The following is a 21232-nucleotide window of genomic DNA, read 5'->3' as shown; positions in this document are numbered from 1 at the left end:
TCTGACCTCAGGACGCGAGGATGCAGGTGCTATTAACTGAGACGGGCAAGCCTGCAGGACAGCCGGTGTGGAGGGGCTACCGGAAGCTTCATGTGGGGTACACTGGGTTTGTGTTACCCATTAGACATCAAAGCACAGGGGATACACAAGCCTGGAATTCAGGGATGATGCCCAGCTGGGGGTAAAAACTTGGAAATAAGGACACAGACAAACAGTATTTAAAACCATGAGACTAGATCCAGCCAGCAAGGGCAAGGGGTTGCTGGAGAGGAGGCCTGGGGACCCAGCCCTGGATAAAGGCCACACTGCACAGATGGGCGTTGCGGAAAGAAAGGAGATGAGAAGAGATGTACAGAGGAAAGAACTAGAGAGAGTCTAGTCTACGATCAGTTTTCAAAAGTCTTTCCAGTACAATTCCTTTCAACGCCACACTGAAAAAATGAGCAGGTAGCCAAAAAAGGGTGATCTGAGAACAAAAGATTTGATTGCAAATAAATACCAAAAACATCAAAAACAATAATTTTGAAAAGAGCATTAAATAGTAGGACAGCTACTGTTAAAATTAATTAGGCCAATAGCAGGGCGTGGTGACACGTGCCTATAACCCCAGCTACTCAGGGAGCTGAGGCACGAAAGGATCACTTGAACCTGGGAAGCGGAGGTTGCAGTGAGCCAAGATCACACCACTGCACTCCAGCCTGGGGAACAGAGTGAGAGTCCATCTCAAAAAAAAAAAAAAAAAATTAATTAGGCCAAGTGCAGTAGCTCCTACTTATAAACCGAGCACTTTGGGAGGTCAAGATAAATGGACTGCTAGAGACCAGTTCAAGACCAGCCTGGGCAACAGGTGGAGCCCCATCTCTACAAACAATTTTTTTTAATTATCCAGGTGCTGGCCGGGCGCTGTGGCTGACACCTATAATCCTAGTACTCTGGGAGGTCGAGATGGGTGGATTGTCTGAGCTCAGGAGTTCAAGACTAGCCTGGCCAACATGGTGAAACCCCCGTCTCTGCTAAAAATACAAAAAATTAGCCAGGTGTGGTGGCGTGTGCTTGTAGTCCCAGCTACTCGGGAGGCTGAGGCACGGGAATCACTTGAACCAGGGAGGTGGAGGCTACAGTGGGCCGAGATCGCGCCTCTTCACTCCAGCCTGGGCAACAGAGTGAGACTCTATCTCCAAAAAGAATAATAAATTACCCATGTGCAGTGGTGCGAGTCTGGAGACTCTGCTACTCAGTTCAAGGCTGTGGTGGGCTGTGATTACACCACTGCGCTACAACCTGGGGCGACAGGGCAAGACCCTGACTCTACTTTATTTCTTTAAGTAATAAATCAACAAATAAAATATATTTTTAAAGAAAACAAAATTAGTGGTAACCCAACTAACCCATCCATTCCACCTCATGTATATTCCACCCCAACAGAAACGCACATACATGAACACCAAAAAATACACATGATAACATTCTTAGCAGCCTTATTCCTAATAGTCTAAATCTGCAAACGACTCAAATGGCCACCAGCAGTGAAGTGGATAAACAGATCACGGTGTGTCTGTACGAGACATCTAATGGTGGCAATGAGTAAAGGCCCTTGGTTTCCATCCTTTTCACAGCCAGGCCTTCTAATCCTTCTGCTGATTCTAAGAGTGACTACCTATTCTTCTAACAGATTCCTTCTGCATTTATATGCGCTAGTTTACATTTTTATAAGAAGCATATACTACCTATATAACCAAAAAATACTGAAGAAATTTCCATTTGGGGAGGAAAAAAAGTATGTACCTTTACCTTACAGTTCCTAGGAATTTAGCTAAATAAAATAAAACACACTTTTAGAAAATATTTTTTATCAAAGAGGTTTATTTTTGTTTATTTACGATGAGGATTGAGATTTACTGAGATAATAAGCCTTATTGAGATAGTAAGTCTAAAATATGGTTGTGTTTTTTTGGTTTTTTTTTTTTTTTTTTAGACAGAGTCTCGCTCTGTCACCCAGGCTGGAGTGCAGTGGCATGATCTCAGCTCATTGCAACCTCCTCCTCCCAGGTTCAAGTGATTCTCATGCCTCAGCCTCCCAAGCAGCTGTGCCACCACATCCAGCTAATTTTTGCTTTTCTTTTCTTTTTCAGTAGAGATGGGGTTTCGCCATGTTGGCCAGACTGGTCTTGAACTCCTGGCCTCAAGTGATCTGCCCACCTCGGCCTCCCAAAGTGCTAGGATTACAGGCATGAGGCACTGTGCCTGGCCCTAAAATATGTTTTAATAGTAAAACTCTAGCTAATAATGAGAAAATTGTTATCCCTTTCATTGGCTGAATGGTTTTTTTTTTTTTTTCTTTTAGAGACAGAGTCTTGCTCTGTCTGGAGTACAATGGCACAATTTCAGCTCACTATAACCTCCACCTCCCTGGTTCAAGCAATTCCCCTGCCTCAGCCTCCTGAGTAGCTGCGATTACAGGCGCACGCCACCACGCCTGGCTAAATTTTTTGTATTTTTAGTAGAGACAGGGTCTCACCATGTTGGCCAGACTGGTTTCGAACTCCTGACCTCAGGTGATCCACCCACATTGGCCTCCCAAAGTGCTGGGATTACAGGCGTGAGCCACCGCGCCCGGCTGGCTAAATGGTTTTTACAGTTTTTGTTTTTTCTTTTGAGACAGGGTCTCACTCTGTTGCCCAGGCTGCAGTGCAGTGGCACAATCACAGCTTATTGCAGCCTCAACCTCCTGGGCTCAAGGGATCCTCCCACCTCGGCTTACCAAATAGCTAGAACTACAGGCAAGCGCCACCACACAGCTAATTTTTTTATTTTTTGTAGTGATGGAGTCTCCCTGTGTTCCCCAAGCTGGTCTCAAAATCCTGGGCTGGAGTGATCCTCCCACCTCAGCCTCCCAAAGTGCTGGGATTACAGGTATGACCCACCACACCTGGCCTGAACAAGTTTTTAAAATACCAAAAGAAAAACAATGATAAAAAGTACACACACACACCCCCCGCAACAGAGAGAACAGGAACCTCTAACTTCAAAGATAAAACATTTGTGAAAACTATGAGAGAAAACAAAAATAACAAATGAACATTTCAAAAGAGGAAAATGTCCCAAACAGCAAGAACTTTTAAAAGAAATAGAGCCAGCTGGGCACAGTGGCATGTCTGTAATGCCAGTGCTTTGGGAGGCTGCGGTGGGAGGATCGCTTGAGCCCAGGAAGTTGAGGCTGCCGTGAGCTGTGATGGCACCACTGCTCTCTAGCCTGGGGGCAGAGCAAGACCCTGTCCAGAAAAAAAAGGAAAGGGGAAGGAGGGAAGCGGGGGAGAGAGGGAGGGGAGGCAGCGAGCTATCAACCTGTCACCAGCAGCCACGCGGCACCTCGGGTGGAACCACAGGAAGGCAAGCGGGGACCCACCTGAGCGGCCTTTCCTCTCCGCCCGCTCCAGGAGCTGCCGGTCGCGCGTCTCCTGGCCCAGCAGGTTGTCGTGGGCCACGGTCTGCCGGAGTTCTTCCTTCCGGGCCCTTCTGTCTTTTTCTTTTTCCCTGTCCTTTCCTCTGCTGTGAGACTTTTCTGCCTCTCGATGTTTCTCCTTCAGCTTTTCTTTCTCCCGGTCTTTTGCGTCTCTTCTCCTCTCCCTCTGTCTGTCTCTGTCCCTCTCCCCACGAGGACTCTCCTTAGCGGTGTGGACTTCGGCCACCCTGTCTCTGCTCCTGGCATCCTGGTTGGGATCCCTGCACCTCGGCTCCTTGTGTTCAGGAAGGTCCATCTCAGACTCCTTACACAGCTTCTTCTCTCTGTGCTTTCTTTCTTCCTTGGAACCACCTGACTGTATGGCCTGAAACAAGAGAACAAAGGGTCCCCCGTGACCAGGAAGGCAGATTTCCATTAGACTTTTAATACCTGAATGTGAGAAGCACACACAGCTGAAGGGCCTTAAAACATATTTGCATTCAGCTGCTTTCCAATCCCAGTTTCCAATCCCAGACGGGCCAAGGCCTGCATGGATGTTCTTAGAACACTAAAGGACATGGAGTCAAGCTTAGATTTCTACAACTGCCCACCAGCGCCCCAATATCATGGACATTCACACTGATCGGCAAATCAAATCTAAAATACTACGTGTATTAGAGGGTGAAAAATTACCCATTGGGTACAATGTTCACTATTCGGGTGACAGGTACTATTCGGGTGTCAGGAGCACTAATGGCCCAGACTTCACCACTCCACAAGATATGCATGTAAGAAACCTGCACCTGTACCCCCTAAATATGAAAAATAAAGTAAAATTCAAAAAAAATAAGTAGGACCAGGCATGGTATCTCACACCTATTATCCCAGCACTTTGGGAGGCTAAGGCAGGAGGATCGCCTGAGGCCAGGCGTTCAAGACTAGCCCAAGCAACATAGCAAGATCCCCATCTCTACCCCAAAAAATTAAAAAATTAAAAAATTAGCAAGCCTGGTGGTTCATGTCTGTAGTCCTAGCTACTCAAGAGACTGAGGTGGGAGGACGGCTCAGGCCCAGAAGGTCAAGGCTGCAGTGGGCTATGATTTCACCACTGCACTCCGGCCTGGGCAAAACGGTAAGACCCTGTCTCTAAAAAAAAAGAGTAAAATTAATTAACTAAAAATAAATAAATAAATAAAATACTACATTTGTTAAAAGAGAGATACTGAAGCTGTGTTTTAAAGTCGCTAAGACACAAACCGCCTGGGCCCCATACAAACAAGGACCCTCGTTCTAAAACTCTCAGGACTCTCTCTCAATCCCAAAGCCCCTCTCCCCACCCACCGCTGCGGCCCCTGAAGTGAGCACTCCCTGTCCCAAAGCAGTGCGGAGGCTCCTGAGCCATGGCAGGGCCCCACGAGCAGTGGGAGTGTCCAGCTGGCTTAACCAACATTCCAGAGGGATTGTTAGCTGTACACCTTCACCTCTGAGTTCAAAGTATTTCTGAAATGAGGCACACGTAACCAAAGTTATACAGTGTCGTGTACCAGCTAAAGCAGGTCCAAGAAAACCACACGAGTCCCGCACAGATCCCAATCCAAATCTTTACAATAATTACCCAGAGATGTTTTCTGAGGTCATCTGCTTTCCAGGTATCATCTTTGGTTCTTCTCTAAATAGAAAAGTATAAAGTTAGAATGTTTAAAGTTTAAAATAATTAATTTTCTGTGTTGTAGTGAGCTGCTTTTTCATTATGCCATTTAAATCAATGGCAGTTAATTCTTGACATGCCAGAAAATACTTCTCTACCTCCTGGAATAAAAGGTAACAGAAATACAGATTTTTAAAAATTATTCACTAGTCTAAAATGACACATTATTACAAAACGTGTTCCTTTGGCTACTTCAAAACTTAAATATTATAAAATAAAAGTGAAAACAAGTTATAACAGCAGTTGAACAACAGAGGAAGGACAAATATTCTGTGGGTTTAAAATATCTTGTGTCAGACTGTATTTTCCAAAAACAGCCACAACAGACTCACGTCCCAAATGCTGTGCACACAGAGGGAGTCTGTGCTCCTTCTGCGGCCGCTGGGCTCAACCCAGGACAGAAGGTATCGTGGGCCTCCCAGGACAATGGGTTTCCGCCTGGTCCTCCTGGGCTGCAGCTCCAGATACTTCCCTGTGAGGAAGAGAAGCAGCCCCGGGGAGAGGCCCCTGCAGATGCCACAGCCCAGAGGGTCCCTCACAGCAGATGCCACAGCCACGGGCCCAGAGGGGTCCCTCACAGCCAGCACCAGGGCAGGTGCGTGAGAGGCACGGCTCCCGCGGCCCCTCATGAGTCACCACCTCCTGAACCTCAAGTCTCCCCAGCCGAGGCCCCAGGTATCAGCAACAGAACTAAGCCTACTGCTGTGAGCTCTCCTGATCCACAGAGTATGTGAGAAAATTAGAAGGCTGCTGTTGTCTCACACCACGGCCTCTCACACAGCAACAGCAGCTGGGATGTATGACAGACAGAAATGAGTTTAGCATCTGGTGCATACCAGATGCTATCCTGTTCAAGCACCAATATTTAAATCTCATAACCCTACTAAGAAGGCTATCGGCTCAGTTTTTCTAATGAGGACAGTGAGGCATCACAAGGCTCAGCAGCTTTCAGCTCTAGAGTCCTGCCAAGGAACAAATCAGGAACAGAAACGACACCTGTGGACTGAATGCTCAAGGGTCGCCAGAGAAAGCTTGCCTGTCCCTGAGGACACCCTATCACACCCGTCTGCTACGCTGGGCAACCGGTGGGCCCACAAGCTCACCCGTGTCTCTGGCCCTCCAGGGCCCTGTACTTGTATTCAGCAAATACACACCAAGCTCCTCGCACACACCGAGCCCTGCTACAGAGCTGGGGCTGCGCAGATAAAACCCAAGAAAGGCCCCAGGCCCAAAAGCACCGTCCAGCTCCTCTGATGTTTGTTGTTTCTACTGCGAAAGTGTTTGCTCCTCGTTGGATAATCCACCTTTCAAGTGTGATGACATCTCTCCAGCTAAGCCCTCACCTTCCGGAAAGGAAGGCCTACCTTAGTCCTCTGTGTCACCCAGCACTGCTTAGCATGTCGCAGCGCCTCACGACCACCAGCCGTGAGAGAATCCACACTGTGCGTGCCGGGAAAGGAGGCATCCGGACAGCCGGCTCACCAGGTATCCAACTGTTCTAAGCATCTGAGGGGAATATTAAAATAACAAGGTGCCGTGGTCTTAAACCATTTCCACCGACTCTTCAACAACCCTTCCTTTACAAGTCAAGCCGATTCCCCTTCCTCGAACGTCGGCCAGATTCTGTGTCACACTCTTCTTCATCGTCGTCTTTTTGTTTTTTTGACAGGGTCTGGTTCTGTCACCCAGGCTGGAGTGCAGCGGCGCAACCTCGGCTCAAGTCATCCTCCCACCTCAGCCTCCTGAGTAGCTGGGATGACACCTGGCTAATATTTGTATTTTGTAGAGACGGAGTTCCGCCATGTTGCCCAAACTCCTGAGCTCAAGCCGCCCGCCCTGCCACACTTCTGATGAGGAGGACGGGGTGGAGGCCCAGCTGTGCGCCTTCCTGCTCAGGGTCCCTTCCAGAGCTTCCACCTGGCTGTGGCGCCCGCTTGCTCTCACCGCGCACCCTGGGAGACGCCATAGCACAAGGATGCCCAAGCACTCCCGGGGAGGCCCAGGAGAGGCCGGCACCAGCCCACACCTCAGAAGGGCCCCTCAGCCCAACGCAACCTTCAGGGAGCGTGACGACTGCACCCTAACGTCCCCCCACGCCACCCCCAAATCCTAACCTACAGGAACCATGAGGACAGTAAAGGTTGACTGTGCTCTAAGGCAAGGTTGGGACTCCCCTTGTGCACCCTCGCCGCCACCTGGGGCGCCTCCTGTCACACCGCACCACTGCCTCCTAGCAACCCTCGCAATAGCGATTCCTACAAGATCCGCGCTGGTCTCCCCGAGGAGAGCATGAGCTTTGCCAGTGCAGCCACAGCTCCTTCTTCTGTGCCGCTCCTGCTCCACAGCTGCACTGAGGCCTCAGCAGAACCTCAGTGCAGAACATGCAGGTGTTTATCACCACGCCACAGTAACACACTCCAACAACAAGGTACAACCCTACAACCCCGGTACAACAGAGCTTCATGCTAAACCTAACCGCATATCACCACGCCATAGTAACGCACTCCAACGACACAGGGTACAACCCCACAACCCTGGTACAACAGAGCTTAATGATAAACCTAACCTCAGCTAAGCAAAATCAAGGATGATTTCCTGCAGAGAATATACCATAATTATTCAATTTTTCCCTTTGAGAAACACTTCCTTAAAGGTATAAATAAAGGAAGCATTTGGGGGTTTGTTTCAAAAAAAAAAAAACAGATTTAGTCCAAATGAAAAATGGAAACTTTTCATGGACAAGCCACTAAAACTCTTCCTGGAATGTGAAAATTAGGGCAAACAAAAAAAGCTGTAATACCTCATAAACATATTAAATAATTATTTTTTTTTTGAGACGGAGTCTTGCTCTGTCGCCCAGGCTGGAGTGCAGTGGCACGATCTCAGCTCACTGCAACCTCCACTTCCTAGGTTCAAGCAATTCTCGTGGCTCAGCCTCCTGAGTAGCTGGGATTACAGGCGCCCGACACCACGCCCGGCTAAGTTTCGTAATTTTAGTAGAGATGGGGTTTCCCCATGTTGGTCAGGCTGGTCTCGAACTCCCAATCTCAGGTGAGCCCCCGACCTCGGCCTCCCAAAGTGCTGGGATTGCAGTTGTGAGCCACCACGCCCGGCCAACTCTTTGTTTAAAGTTAACTCCTACAGAGAGGTTTAATATAGGACCTGCTATAAACAAAAGGGCTGAATGGAACCCAGGACAAGAGTGACCAGAGAGGGGACGCCCAGGATACTCGGGGACAGTCCAACCAGGAGACCCAGGAGACCAGGGTACCACAGAGAGGGGACGCCCAGGACACCAAGGGGCAGTCCAACCAGGAAACGTGGGCACCACAGAGAGGGGACAACCAGGACACTCAGGGACAATCCAACCAGGAGACATGGGCACCACAGAGAAGGGATGCCCAGGACACCAATGGACAGTCCAACCAGGAGACATAGGCACCACAGAGAGGGGACACCTAGAACATTAGGGGACAGTTCAACCAGGAGACGTGGGCGCTGCACACAGGGGACGCTGAGGACATTCAGGGGACACTGGGAAGGCACAAGGCCACTAGCTCAGAATGTGAAAAGTAAGTATGTCACAAAAGCCATCCAGTGGGGTTTCTTAATGGTTGTTAACATTACTGATACTGACAAAGTCAAAAACCCTGAAGACAAGAGGTCTCTGACAGAGATCACAGGATTTTTCTTCGGCCTCTCTAGTTTTCAGTAAGAAAAATAACAGCCATTTTCTTCAATGCACAGAATACTGACTACTTTGGAGCACTTAAAACTCAGCTAATATGGACTGTTTACCCTCAAGTTTTCTATCCATGCTGTCTCCCTCTAGAGTTTCAAACTGTTCAACAGTGATTTACGGCTTCCCTGCCCCGGTGCTGTCGGTCCCCACTTGCCACATGTAAACCACATGCTTCTGCCAAGGCCTTTTAAAGACCAACTTGACCTGCCCTCAGACTCTGCCCTATGGAGCAGCCCAGCAATCCACGCTTAAAATCAACTCTCCAAGTACGGAACCAAAGGGCAAAGTTCCCCAGCACTCCCATGAGTGGAACAAACCCCAACCTGGGGACTGGGGCGAGGAGACTCAGGAGAGCTAAGCAGCAAAACCATCAGCATGATTCAGCCCACGCACTAGTGGATGAGAACTGGAGCCTGCCGTCTTCAGCATCTGCAAGCACCTGTCCTGGGCCAGCATCCTTCATGCACATGGCAAGCAAACAGGAGATGAGCGGCTGCCCAGCACCAGCTCCCCAGGGCCTCTGTCCCTCGATTTACGCTCGATTTACATCAACTAAATCATCTAGAACCTTTTCATAGCAAAATTCTATGGAGAACTGTACAGTAAGAACCCTGAACAATGTTTACATCCCTTTGATTTGCCTCCCGAATAAAACAGATGAAACTGATTTAACTCCCCTTCCCCTCAATGCAGGGCTTCAAGGGAATTCTTCTCCTCTCTCATCTCATCCTGAAATCCAAGGAGAAGTAAACCTGGGCTGAAATCACTTCCAAGGTGGTATCACCTCCAAGGTGCACCATCAGAGGTGGTGAAGCCAAAACCTCACTTCAGGGAGGACACTCACAGCCCAGATGGAAAGCAAACCCCACCCCTGTGCCATCTTGTCCGACCCCCACTCCGAGTGGGTGTGAGGGCTTCCGCGCTCTGTAAGCCAAACAGCAGAAACCCCTGGACCTGACGCTCATTGTTCTCCGACAGCTGGGCAGACTCCAGCGAGAAGGTGCCACTGGCATCTGCAGCCACCTGTGGGCAGTGGGCTTCTCCCCTTGCTTTCCAACCCAGCCTCCTCTTTTAGAAAACACTCATCAGAGGTTAAAGTTAAATACTGATTTGAACTAGTTAATTAAACATTAAGAAATGTTTAAAAGAAGTTATTTTGAGCCAGGCATGGTGGCTCACACCTGTAATCCTAACACTTTGCTAGGCTGAGGTAGGAAGATTACTTGAGCCCAAGAGTTCAAGACCAGCCAGGGCAACACAGCAAGACCCCATCTCCATCAAAAAAAAAATCAGCCAAGCATGGTGATTCAACCGCAGTCCCAGCTACTCAGGAGGCTAAGACAGGAGGCTCACTTGAGCCCAGGAGGTCGAGGCAGCAGTGAGCTGTGATAACTGCCACTGCACTCCAGCTCAGGCAACACAGCGAGACCCCATCTCTATTCAAAAATAAACAGATGAAAGCGTCACCAGATACTACTATTTCTGCTTCTAACATGTTTCTAAATCCACTCTTCCTTCCAGGGAGACTGCGATAAATCCATTCTGGACCTTCAGGATGACCACTAGCTCTGTGCAAAGCAGCAAAGGCACTCTCCAGCCTGAGTCCCCACATGACAGAGACACCGCGGCCCAACCCTGTGACATTCATCTACATGGACCCAGTGGTACAGCGCTGACGTCCACATCGTCATCCTGTTCCCTGCATGACACTGAGAAAGAAAAGAAACTAATCTGAGGAATGTGAGCTCCTTTAAATGTTTAGGCTCAGAGCCACTGAAATGTGACAGTGGTCACGTCTCATTCCCCGCCACACCCAGAGCTAAGAACGTCTGCTCCCCCCACCACACCCGGAGCTAAGGACGTCCCACTCCCCCCCCACCACACACACACACCGGGAGCTAAGGACTTCCTGCTCCCCACCCCGCCACACCCATAGCTAAGGACGTCCCGCTCCCCCCACCACATCCGCAGCTAAGGACGTCCTGCTCCCCCCCACACCAGGAGCTAAGGACGTCCCGCTCCCCCCCCCCAACACCCGGAGTCCCGCTCCCCACCCCCAACACCCAGAGCTAAGGACGTCCCGCTCCCCTCTCCAACACCCTCCAACACCCAGAGCTAAGGACGTCCCGCTCCCCCCTCCAACACCCGGAGCTAAGGACGTCCTGCTCCCCACCAAATACCGGGAGCTAAGGACGTCCTGCTCCCCACCAAATACCGGGAGCTAAGGACGTCCCGCTCCCCACTCCAACACCCGGAGCTAAGGACGTCCCGCTCCCCACTCCAACACCCGGAGCTAAGGACGTCCCGCTCCCCACTCCAACACCCGGAGCTAAGGACGTCCGGCTCTCCCACCCACACCCGGAGCTAAGGACATCCGGCACCCCCTCCACCCAGAGCTAAGGATGTCTCCCTCTCTGTCCCACACCCGGAGCTAAGGACTTCCTGCTCCACACCCCCAACCCCGGCACCGGGAGCTAAGGACGTCCCCCTTCCCCCCACACACCCGGAGCTAAGGACGTCCTGCTCACCGCCCCCCCCACACACACACCAGGAGCTAAGGACGTCCCGCTCTTCCCCACACCCACCCCCCCCACCCCCCACACCCCCCGCCAGCTAAGGACATCCCGCTCCCCCCACACACACCTGGAGCTAAGGAAGTCCCGCTCCCCCCACACCCAGAGCTAAGTAAGCAGCCTGCTTTATGACCTCGTGACTCAGCATCACCACCAACAGCCATATTATTATTATTATTTAAAGAGTCTCATTCTGTCACCCAGGCTGGAGTTCAGTGGTGCGGAGAGGTGAAGCCTCCTGGGCTTCTGGGTGGGTGGGGACTTGGAGAACTTTTCCGTCTAGCTAAAGGACTGTAAACACACCAATCAGGACTCTGTCTCGCTAAAGGTTTGTAAACGCACCAATCAGCACTCTGTAAAAACGCACCAATCAGCGCTCTGTGTCTAGCTAAAGGTTTGTAAACGCACCAATCGGCACTCTGTAAAAACACACCAATCAGCACTCTGTGTCTAGCTAAAGGTTTGTAAACGCACCACGATGTGGGCAGGGCCAAATAAGGGAATAAAAGCTGGCCCCCCCACCCCCACCCCCAGCCAGCAGTGGCAACCTGCTTGGGTCCCCTTCCACACTGCGGAAGCTTTGTGCTTTGTTCTTCACAATAAATCTTGCTGCTGCTCACTCTTTGGGTCCACGCTACCTTTATGAGCTGTAACACTCACTGCAAAGGTCTGGAGCTTCACTCCTGAAGTCAGCGAGACCATGAACCCACCAGGAGGAACAAACAACTCCGGATGCGCCATCTTTAAGAGCTGTAACGCTCACTGCGAAGGTGTGTCGCTTCACTCCTGAAGTCAGCAAGACCACGAACCCACCAGAAGGAAGAAACTCCAGACACATCTGAACATCTGAAGGAACAAACTCCAGACACACCATCTTTAAGAATTGTAACACTCGCCGCCAGGGTCTGTGGCTTCATTCTTGAAGTCAGCGAGACCAAGAACCCACCAGAAGGAACCAACTCCAGACACAGTGCTATCATAGCTCACTACAGCCTTGACCTCCTGTGCTCAAGAAATCCTCCCACCTCAGCCTCCTGAGTAGCTGGGGCTACAGAAATGCACCACCATGCCCAGGTTTTTTTTTTTTAAGAGATAGGGCCTTGCTATGTTGCCCAGGCTGGCCTCGAACTCCCATCCTCAAACAATCCTCCCACCTCAGCCTCCCAAAGTGCCAGGATTACAAGCATGAGCCACCACACCTGGCCAATAGCCATAAATTAACCTACCAATGTCATACACTGAACACCAGAATTCGTAACCTGCAGTTCAGTGATGTATAACCAATCAATAATCAATGTTATTTCTGTAAACCAGTACTTGACAAAATATTTTGTAACCGTCCCCTCTCCTGATTCGTCCTTTTCTCTTTAAACACTCAAGCCTCTCGTTTGTTCTCTGGAGCGCCTCCCAGTGTTTCCCAGGCTGTGGCCCTGATAGTCTCTATAATTAATTTTGCCTGGATTTTCTTTAGGTTGACGACACCAACATGAATTCTCAGAATTACAGAGTGGAATGAGCAGGAGCACTAACGGCCAGAGTGGTGTGCTTCACTAACCCTGCATGGCAACACACCAAACTAGGCGCGCACGCTAAAAGACCCAGAGGGCAAGGCTGGCTCCCGCCTTTAGGACTGGGACATAATTTATCTTTTGCTGTCCTCATTTTTTTTTCAAAATTCCTTACACTAGAATTTTTAAGTTATCAAATTACTTAGGGCCAAATTATGAAATGCAGCCTATCCAGGTCTTCATTCTACTACTTGACTGTGTAACTGACGCTCCCTGGTAGGAAAAGTGCTCTGAAGAAAACGGTAACTAAGAAAACTAGGATGATCAGTTTCCATCACTGAATCCAAGGTTATTCCCTACAGTCACCGTAATTCACTCACCTAGGCCCTGGCTGGTGACCACACAGGCTGCTTCTAACACTCTGTAATCCGTGTGACAAACGTGGCTGCAGGGAGCACCCGTGTTTTCGGTATGCATGTATTTGCAGATGAGAGTCCTATCTGTGAGCTGCTACGTCAAAGCTACGTCAAAGCGGCAGATGCCTAAAATGCTGCTGTGCTGAGTCTATTTTGTAGACAGAGCTGACCTCAGGCTGATTCCTTTCTAGACTTGGCTGACAGATGAGAAGTGTGGGGAGGGGGATGCCAGACTTTCGAGTGGTGAAATAGATTTCATTCAGTAACTGCAGGCAGGATGGGAAACAGCTGAGCTCCATTTCTGTTTGCACTGAGGTGAGGGAGTGTTTTAGGGGAGAACCCGGGCTAGGGAGCTCAAGTGAAAAATTACAAAGGCTGGTCAGTGTAACTGAGATTAAGCTCGCTGTGTCTGCTAGCTGATAATTACAGTAGTTAGGATTCTACCTTCCCAGAGAGACCAGAACAGAGGCCGTCCTGTCCTTTCTGATATCTTTTCAAAGACACTCCTGAATTGCAGATTTAGAGACATCTCAAAACGACAGAGAAGGATTCATAATTTAAGCCCTTTTAAACTCTCTTCAGAAAGGATGTCAGGGACCTATCCCCAGGTGTTGGCTAAAACAAACAGTAAATTATTCTGACAGCCCTGAGCTCTTTCAGACAACACTGAGCTGGGTTGTCCCAGAGGTGGCCTTACGCTGCGAGGAGCAGTGTTAAACTTTCGTCAAGAATCAGCACAGGCATTCTTATACACCAACAACAGACAAACAGACAGCCAAATCATGAGTGAACTCCCATTCACAATTGCTTCAAAGAGAATAAAATACCTAGGAATCCAACTTACAAGGGATGTGAAGGACCTCTTCAAGGAGAACTACAAACCACTGCTCAAGGAAATAAAAGAGGATACAAACAAATGGAAGAACATTCCATGCTCATGGGTAGGAAGAATCAATATCGTGAAAATGGCCATACTGCCCAAGGTCATTTACAGATTCAATGCCATCCCCATCAAGCTACCAATGACTTTCTTCACAGAATTGGAAAAAACTACTTTAAAGTTCATATGGAACCAAAAAAGAGCCCGCATTTCCAAGTCAATCCTAAGCCAAAAGAACAAAGCTGGAGGCATCACACTACCTGACTTCAAACTATACTACAAGGCTACAGTAACAAAAACAGCATGGTACTGGTACCAAAACAGAGATATAGATCAATGGAACAGAACAGAGCCCTCAGAAATAACGCCGCATACCTACAACTATCTGATCTTTGACAAACCTGACAAAAACAAGCAATGGGGAAAGGATTCCCTATTTAATAAATGGTGCTGGGAAAACTGGCTAGCCATATGTAGAAAGCTGAAACTGGATCCCTTCCTTACACCTTATACAAAAATCAATTCAAGATGGATTAAAGATTTAAACGTTAGACCTAAAACCATAAAAACCCTAGAAGAAAACCTAGGCATTACCATTCAGGACATAGGCGTGGGCAAGGACTTCATGTCCAAAACACCAAAAGCAATGGCAACAAAAGCCAAAATTGACAAATGGGATCTAATTAAACTAAAGAGCTTCTGCACAGCAAAAGAAACTACCATCAGAGTGAACAGGCAACCTACAACATGGGAGAAAATTTTCGCAACCTACTCATCTGACAAAGGGCTAATATCCAGAATCTACAATGAACTCAAACAAATTTACAAGAAAAAAACAAACAACCCCATCAAAAAGTGGGCGAAGGACATGAACAGACACTTCTCAAAAGAAGACATTTATGCAGCCAAAAAACACATGAAAAAATGCTCATCATCACTGGCCATCAGAGAAATGCAAATCAAAACCACTATGAGATATCATCTCACACCAGTTAGAATGGCAATCATTAAAAAGTCAGGAAACAACAGGTGCTGGAGAGGATGTGGAGAAATAGGAACACTTTTACACTGTTGGTGGGACTGTAAACTAGTTCAACCCTTGTGGAAGTCAGTGTGGCGATTCCTCAGGGATCTACAACTAGAAATACCATTTGACCCAGCCATCCCATTACTGGGTATATACCCAAAGGACTATAAATCATGCTGCTATAGAGACACATGCACATGTATGTTTATTGCGGCATTATTCACAATAGCAAAGACTTGGAACCAACCCAAATGTCCAACAATGGTAGACTGGATTAAGAAAATGTGGCACATATACACCATGGAATACTATGCAGCCATAAAAAATGACGAGTTCATGTCCTTTGTAGGGACATGGATGAAATTGGAAACCATCATTCTCAGTAAACTATCGCAAGAACAAAAAACCAAACACCGCATATTCTCACTCATAGGTGGGAATTGAACAATGAGATCACATGGACACAGGAAGGGGAATATCACACTCTGGGGAATGTTGTGGGGTGGGGGAGGGGAGATGGATAGCATTGGGAGATATACCTAATGCTAGATGACGAGTTAGTGGGTGCAGCGCACCAGCATGGCACATGTATACATATGTAACTAACCTGCACAATGTGCACATGTACCCTAAAACTTAAAGTATAATAAAAAAAAAAAAAAAAAAGAATCAGCACAGGGCTTTGAATGGAGAGTTCATGCCAGAGTTTCTGCAGTTCTCTGGAGGAACCCCACAAGCGGATTAGTGAGGACCAACCTTGGAGACCCCACTGTAGCTACTCTAAAACATTCAGCCTTTCTAAAAACGGAATGAAACGGCATTGCACTGTACCTAAACAGTTCACATCACTAGTACATATCTCACATGAAAATAAAAAGGGTAGAAATTTATTTTAAACTAAGAATAACCTAAAAAACATGTTTACATTTTTCAAGCTATGATTAATAAATTTCACAACAATAAACTCACACATAACCTATCAATTGTTTGGTATGTAACAAAAAAACTTAGAAATTTCCAAAATTTTCATTGACCATAAAAATCAATAGTCATACACATTGTAAACAAGATAAAGAGTTTTGAAAGAGCTAATATTAAAGAAAATTGTCACCATGCAGGCAGGTGTAAAGCCTGCAAAGGTACCATTAAGTTTTTTCCAATAGCTACGACATACTGAAACTTGGTATGATCTCAGTACAAACAAAGAACATAAAACTATTTATATTCATCATATTAATTATGTGAGCAACTAAGTACAATGAAACAAACTGAAAGAAACGCTTGGTGTATACTAAAAGCTATAATACCAGTGGGGTGAGATAGCTCACGCCTGTAATCCCAGCACTTTGGGAGACTGAGGCTGGTGAATCACCTGAGGTCAGGAGTTCCAGACCAGCCTGGCCAACATGGTGAAACCCTGTCTCTACTAAAAATATAAAAAAAATTAGCCCAGCATAGTGGCGCATGCCTGTAATCTCAGCTACTTGCGAGGCTGAGGCAGGAGAACTGCTTGAACCCGGGAGGCAGAGAATGGAGTGAGCTGAGATCACACCACTGCACCCCAGCCTAGGGGACAAGAGTGAGACTTTGTCTCCAAAAAAAAAAAAACAAACAAACTCTAATACCAAAATAATCCAATACAATTTTATTCCAGTAATCTCATGAAAACTTTATCCTTCCCCTTACCTTATGAAATAGACTATACTAATTAATTCTATATCACAGCATAATAGTTACATAATTAGATTCTAATGACCCATGGGTTAACTTCCTAAAAAGTTAAAGACCGACTTGCAATTGAGAACCTGTTACAGGAATTCATAAGTTGCCAGGAAATATCCAGCTCTGAGGTCTGTTGCTTTTGCTACTTTAAAAATGTTTATTTACTGGCCTGGCACAGTGGCTCATGCTTATAATCCCAGCACTTTGGGAGGCCGAGGTGGGCGGATCAAGACCAGCCTGGACAACACGATGAAATCCCGTCTCTGCTAAAAATACAAAAATTAGCTGGGCGTGATGACACACATCTGTAATCCCAGCTACTCAGGAGACTGAGACAGGAGGACCGCTTTAACCTGGGAGGTGGAGGTTGCAGTGAGCTGAGATCACGCCATTGCACTCCAACCTGGGCGACAGAGCGAGACTCTGTCTCAAAAAAATGAATTTTATGTATTAAATATGTATCAGAATAAAACCCCAAGGGACAGTCAAATGTCAAAAATAACGAATGAAAAAAGATCTATAACAAACTACATCCATATTCAGAACATCACAGATAAAGATCCTAAATCTTCTGGAGAGAAAGAAAATGTTACTCACAAAGATATCTCATCAGCCAAACACACTGCTAGAAGACAAAAGTAAACCATCTTCAAAGTTCTGGGAAATTATTTTGCTCCTAGAATTATATGCTAAGCCAAACTCTTAAACAATCTATCAGTATAATAAGGATATTCTTAGGGCATACAGTTTTCTTCCCACATATACTCTTGTCTAAAAAGGTATGCGATAGGCCAGGCTACGGTAGCTTGCACCTGTAGTCCCAGCACTTTGGGAAGCCAAGACAAGAGCCGTTGCTTGAGCCTGGGAGGTTGAGGCTGCAGTGAGCTGTGAGCGTGTCACTGCACTCCAACCTGGGTGAACGAGCAAGACTCTGAAGAAAGGAAAGGAGAGGAAAGGAAAGGGGGGGGAGGGGAGGAAAGGAAAGGGGAGGGGAGGGGAGGAAAGGAAAGGGGAGGGGGGAGGGGAAAGGGGAGGGGGGAGGGGAAAGGGGAGGGGAGAGGAGGAGAAGGGAGGGGAAATGGGAGGGGAGGGGAAGGGAGGGGAAAGGGGAGGGCAGGGGAAAGGGGAGGAGAGGGGAAAGGGGAGGGCAGGGGAAACGGGAGGGGAGGGGAAGGGGGAGGGGAGGGGAAGGGGGAGGGGAGGGGAAGGGGGAGGGGAGGGGAAGGGAGGGGAAACGGGAGGGCAGAGGAAACGGGAGGGGAGGGGATACTCCACTGGAAAAAGCAGGGAGATTTCAAAAAAGAGGGAGACACTTGATCCAAGAAACAGTAGGCCTAACCCAGAAGCACAATGAGAAAGAATTCCCAGATCATAGCTCTGTGCATGTCTAGAAAACAATTTGTCCTGATGAGAACATAAAGTCAGTGAGCTCTGGGAAGAATTTAAGAGAATTTCATTAAACAGGTAATATGACACTAATAAGCTAGAAAACATCATAAGGTTTAAAAATTTAAAACAGCATATGTTCTTTTTTGCCAAAACTAAAAAAAAAAAGGGCAAATAGGGCCATTTACGAAAGACATGGTCCAAATAATAAGCAAACTACATTGTGGTACATTAACTGAATGTAAGAAAAGATGACCCCTTTGACCCTGACACCAGAAACATTGTTCTCTGAGCAGAGTGAGCTTAGAATACAGGACTCCATTGTATCTATTGGTCCAATCTGACTATTTGGTTCTGCAATGAAAACGTATATAACCATGATGTTATAGTGTTTACTGGTTTTCATTTTTAAAATCAACCTATAAACAAATCACGGACAATGTAAGTTACAGAGTAACTTAAAGAAATGTAAAGAGAATAGCATAGAAGATGACAGGGTCAGGAAATTAGTGGGTTTAGGGAGAAATGGGGAGTGCAGGGCAGTAGCTTCCTAATCTTAACTAGGGGAAAGTTAAAAAATACTATCTAAGGTTGGCCTAGCGCGGTGGCTCACGCCTGTAATCCCAGCACTTTGGGAGGCCAAGGCGGGCGGATCACCTGAGGTCAGGCGTTCGAGACCAGCCTGACCAACATAGAGAAACCCCATCCCTACTAAAAATACAAAAATTAGCCAGGCATAGTGGCGCTTGCCTATAATCCCAGCTACTTGGAAGGCTGAGGCAGGAGAATCGCTGGAACCCGGGAGTTGGAGGTTGCGGTGAGCAGAGATCGTGCCACTGTACTCCAGCCTGGGCGACAAGGGGAATTATCTTTTAAAAAAAAAAAAAAAAAGACCGGGTGCAGTGGCTCACGAAGTCAGGAGATCAAGACCATCTTGGCCAACACGGTGAAACCTCATCTCTACTAAAAATACAAAAATCAGCTGGGCATGGTGGCGGACATCTGTAATCCCACCTACTGGGGAGACTGAGGCAGGAGAATCTCTTGAACCCTGGAGTCGGAGGTTGCAGTAAGCCAAGATCATGCCATTGCACTCCAGCCTGGTGACAGAGTAAGACTCCATCTCAAAAAAAAAAAAAAAAAAAAAACCTAAGGTTTTATATAACATAAAATACAAATTAAGGAGTATTATTTAACACATAAAGGTAAGTGACGGGGAAAAAATAATAGGAGTGAAGGTAGAAGAAAATGTAGGCAAATTAAATTCCTCATCTTTTAGTGGGGAATCAATAGACAACAAGAATAATACAGTAATATCTAACATTTATTGAGTGTTAAAGCAGGCACTGGTCTATGCACTTTTACACATAATATCTCACTTAATCTTCTTAAACACCCTATAATGTTGCTATTATTATTGTGCTCATTGAATGAATTAGGAAACAAGACATGTTAAGTGAGTTTGCCAAGGTCATACAAGGAAATACAAAAGCCCGAATTCAAACTCAAGCACCCAGGCTGCACTCTCTCAACCTCTTAAACTGTGACAAGTCATATTTAAACTTAAATCAGCTAAAATTTAATAAAATTTTAAACATGGCTCCTCAGCCACCCCGGCCCCGCAGCAGGGGCCGAGGCCGCCTCCAGGCCGGGCGCGAGGAGACGGGCCGCGGCGGCGACCCCAGGCCTGAGGCTGCACAGACCGCCTCTCCCGACCGCCGGGAGCCCGGCGTCCTGCCATCCCTCGCGCCGACGGCCAGCCGCGCCTCCGTTTCCCTTCCTGCCTCGGAGGCACCGCGGCTCCTCCGGGAAGCCCCGGCCCGGCCGAGAGAACCGCTGCGCAAAAGGAGGGCGGCGGCGGCGCGGCTAGCGGCGCCCGAAGGAGTCCGCGAAGCTCGACCACCCCTCGCCCAGACCCAGCGCCGCACCGACCTTCCCGGGCTCCATCGCTTCCCGCAGGCCCGGGCGGCCGCGGTGTCCTCGGCCCCGGCCAGGCGCGGCCCACCCCGAAGAGGCCACCTGTGCCCCGCACCCTTCGGGAGGCGCGTCCCAGCGCCTAGCAACCGACAGGCAGGAGCAGCAGAGGGCCCAGAGGCACTGCCCAGCGTGCCCTGCGGCCTCTCCCAGCGCGCCTGCGCATCCCCGGCATTTTTAGCATCTGGCAGGCAGGAGCAGGGAAAGGCCGAGTGGTCGCTGCTCGGCGTGCCCGCGGCCCCTCCCAATGCGCCTGCGCTTCCCCGGCTCCTAGCAACCGCCAGGCAGGAGCAGCAGAGGACCGAGCGGTCGTTGGTCTCCCCAAGGGGTAGGTGCAGTACCCTGACTTGGGGTGCAGGGGCTCTTGACTCGCCCCAACCCGCCCCGGGTTCCCGCGGGACCGGACTGACAGTCGGGGAAGATAGAAAGGGAGAGCAGAGATTGAAAAGAGCTTTACGTTTGAGGCCGAGCGCGGTGGCTCACGCCTGTAATCCCAGCACTTTGGGAGGCGGAGGCGGGTGGATCATGAGGTCAGGAGATCGAGACCATACTGGCTAACACGGTGAAACCCCGTCTCTACTAAAAATACAAAAAAAAAATAGCTGGGCGCAGTGTCAGGCGCCTGTAGTCCCAGCTACTCGGGAGGCTGAGGCAGAAGAATGGCGTGAACCTGGGAGGCGGAGCTTGCAGTGAGCGGAGATCACGCCACTGCACTCCAACCTGGGCGACAGATCGAGACCCTGTCTCAAAAAAAAAAAAAAAAAAGAAAAGAGCTTTACATTTGAATAAGGCTTTGCACTTAACAAATTATATTCCCATATGTCGTCTTTTGATAAAAACAAGCAGTAAGGTAG

At 48.2% G+C, this 21232-nt stretch overlaps 1 protein-coding gene across 6 annotated transcripts in view; it reads right to left on the bottom strand.

Moving 5' to 3' along the window:
- DYNC2I1 (dynein 2 intermediate chain 1) overlaps positions 1–20543 on the bottom strand; it is a 92069-nt gene extending 71526 nt beyond the window's left edge. For 2 of the 6 annotated variants that reach the window (XM_031007308.2, XM_055347575.2), the window contains exons 1-3: positions 20337–20543; positions 5058–5111; positions 3407–3827 (exon numbers count right to left, since the gene is read on the bottom strand). In XM_031007308.2, the coding sequence (XP_030863168.2) occupies positions 3407–3827; positions 5058–5111; positions 20337–20351 (490 nt within the window). In that variant the 5' untranslated portion in view covers positions 20352–20543. Of the gene's footprint in view, positions 1–3406; positions 3828–5057; positions 5112–5482; positions 10063–11598; positions 11618–20336 lie in introns of those variants that run through there. The other 4 variants (XM_055347574.1, XM_055347573.2, XM_031007307.3 and 1 more) reach the window with 4 other exon arrangements.
- Positions 20544–21232: the final 689 nt, after the last annotated feature.

Source organism: Gorilla gorilla, chromosome 6, assembly GCF_029281585.2.
Source record: "Gorilla gorilla gorilla isolate KB3781 chromosome 6, NHGRI_mGorGor1-v2.1_pri, whole genome shotgun sequence".
NCBI lineage: Eukaryota > Metazoa > Chordata > Mammalia > Primates > Hominidae > Gorilla > Gorilla gorilla.
Note: the sequence above shows the minus strand (reverse complement) of the source record. Positions and strands in the feature narration are given on the sequence as shown.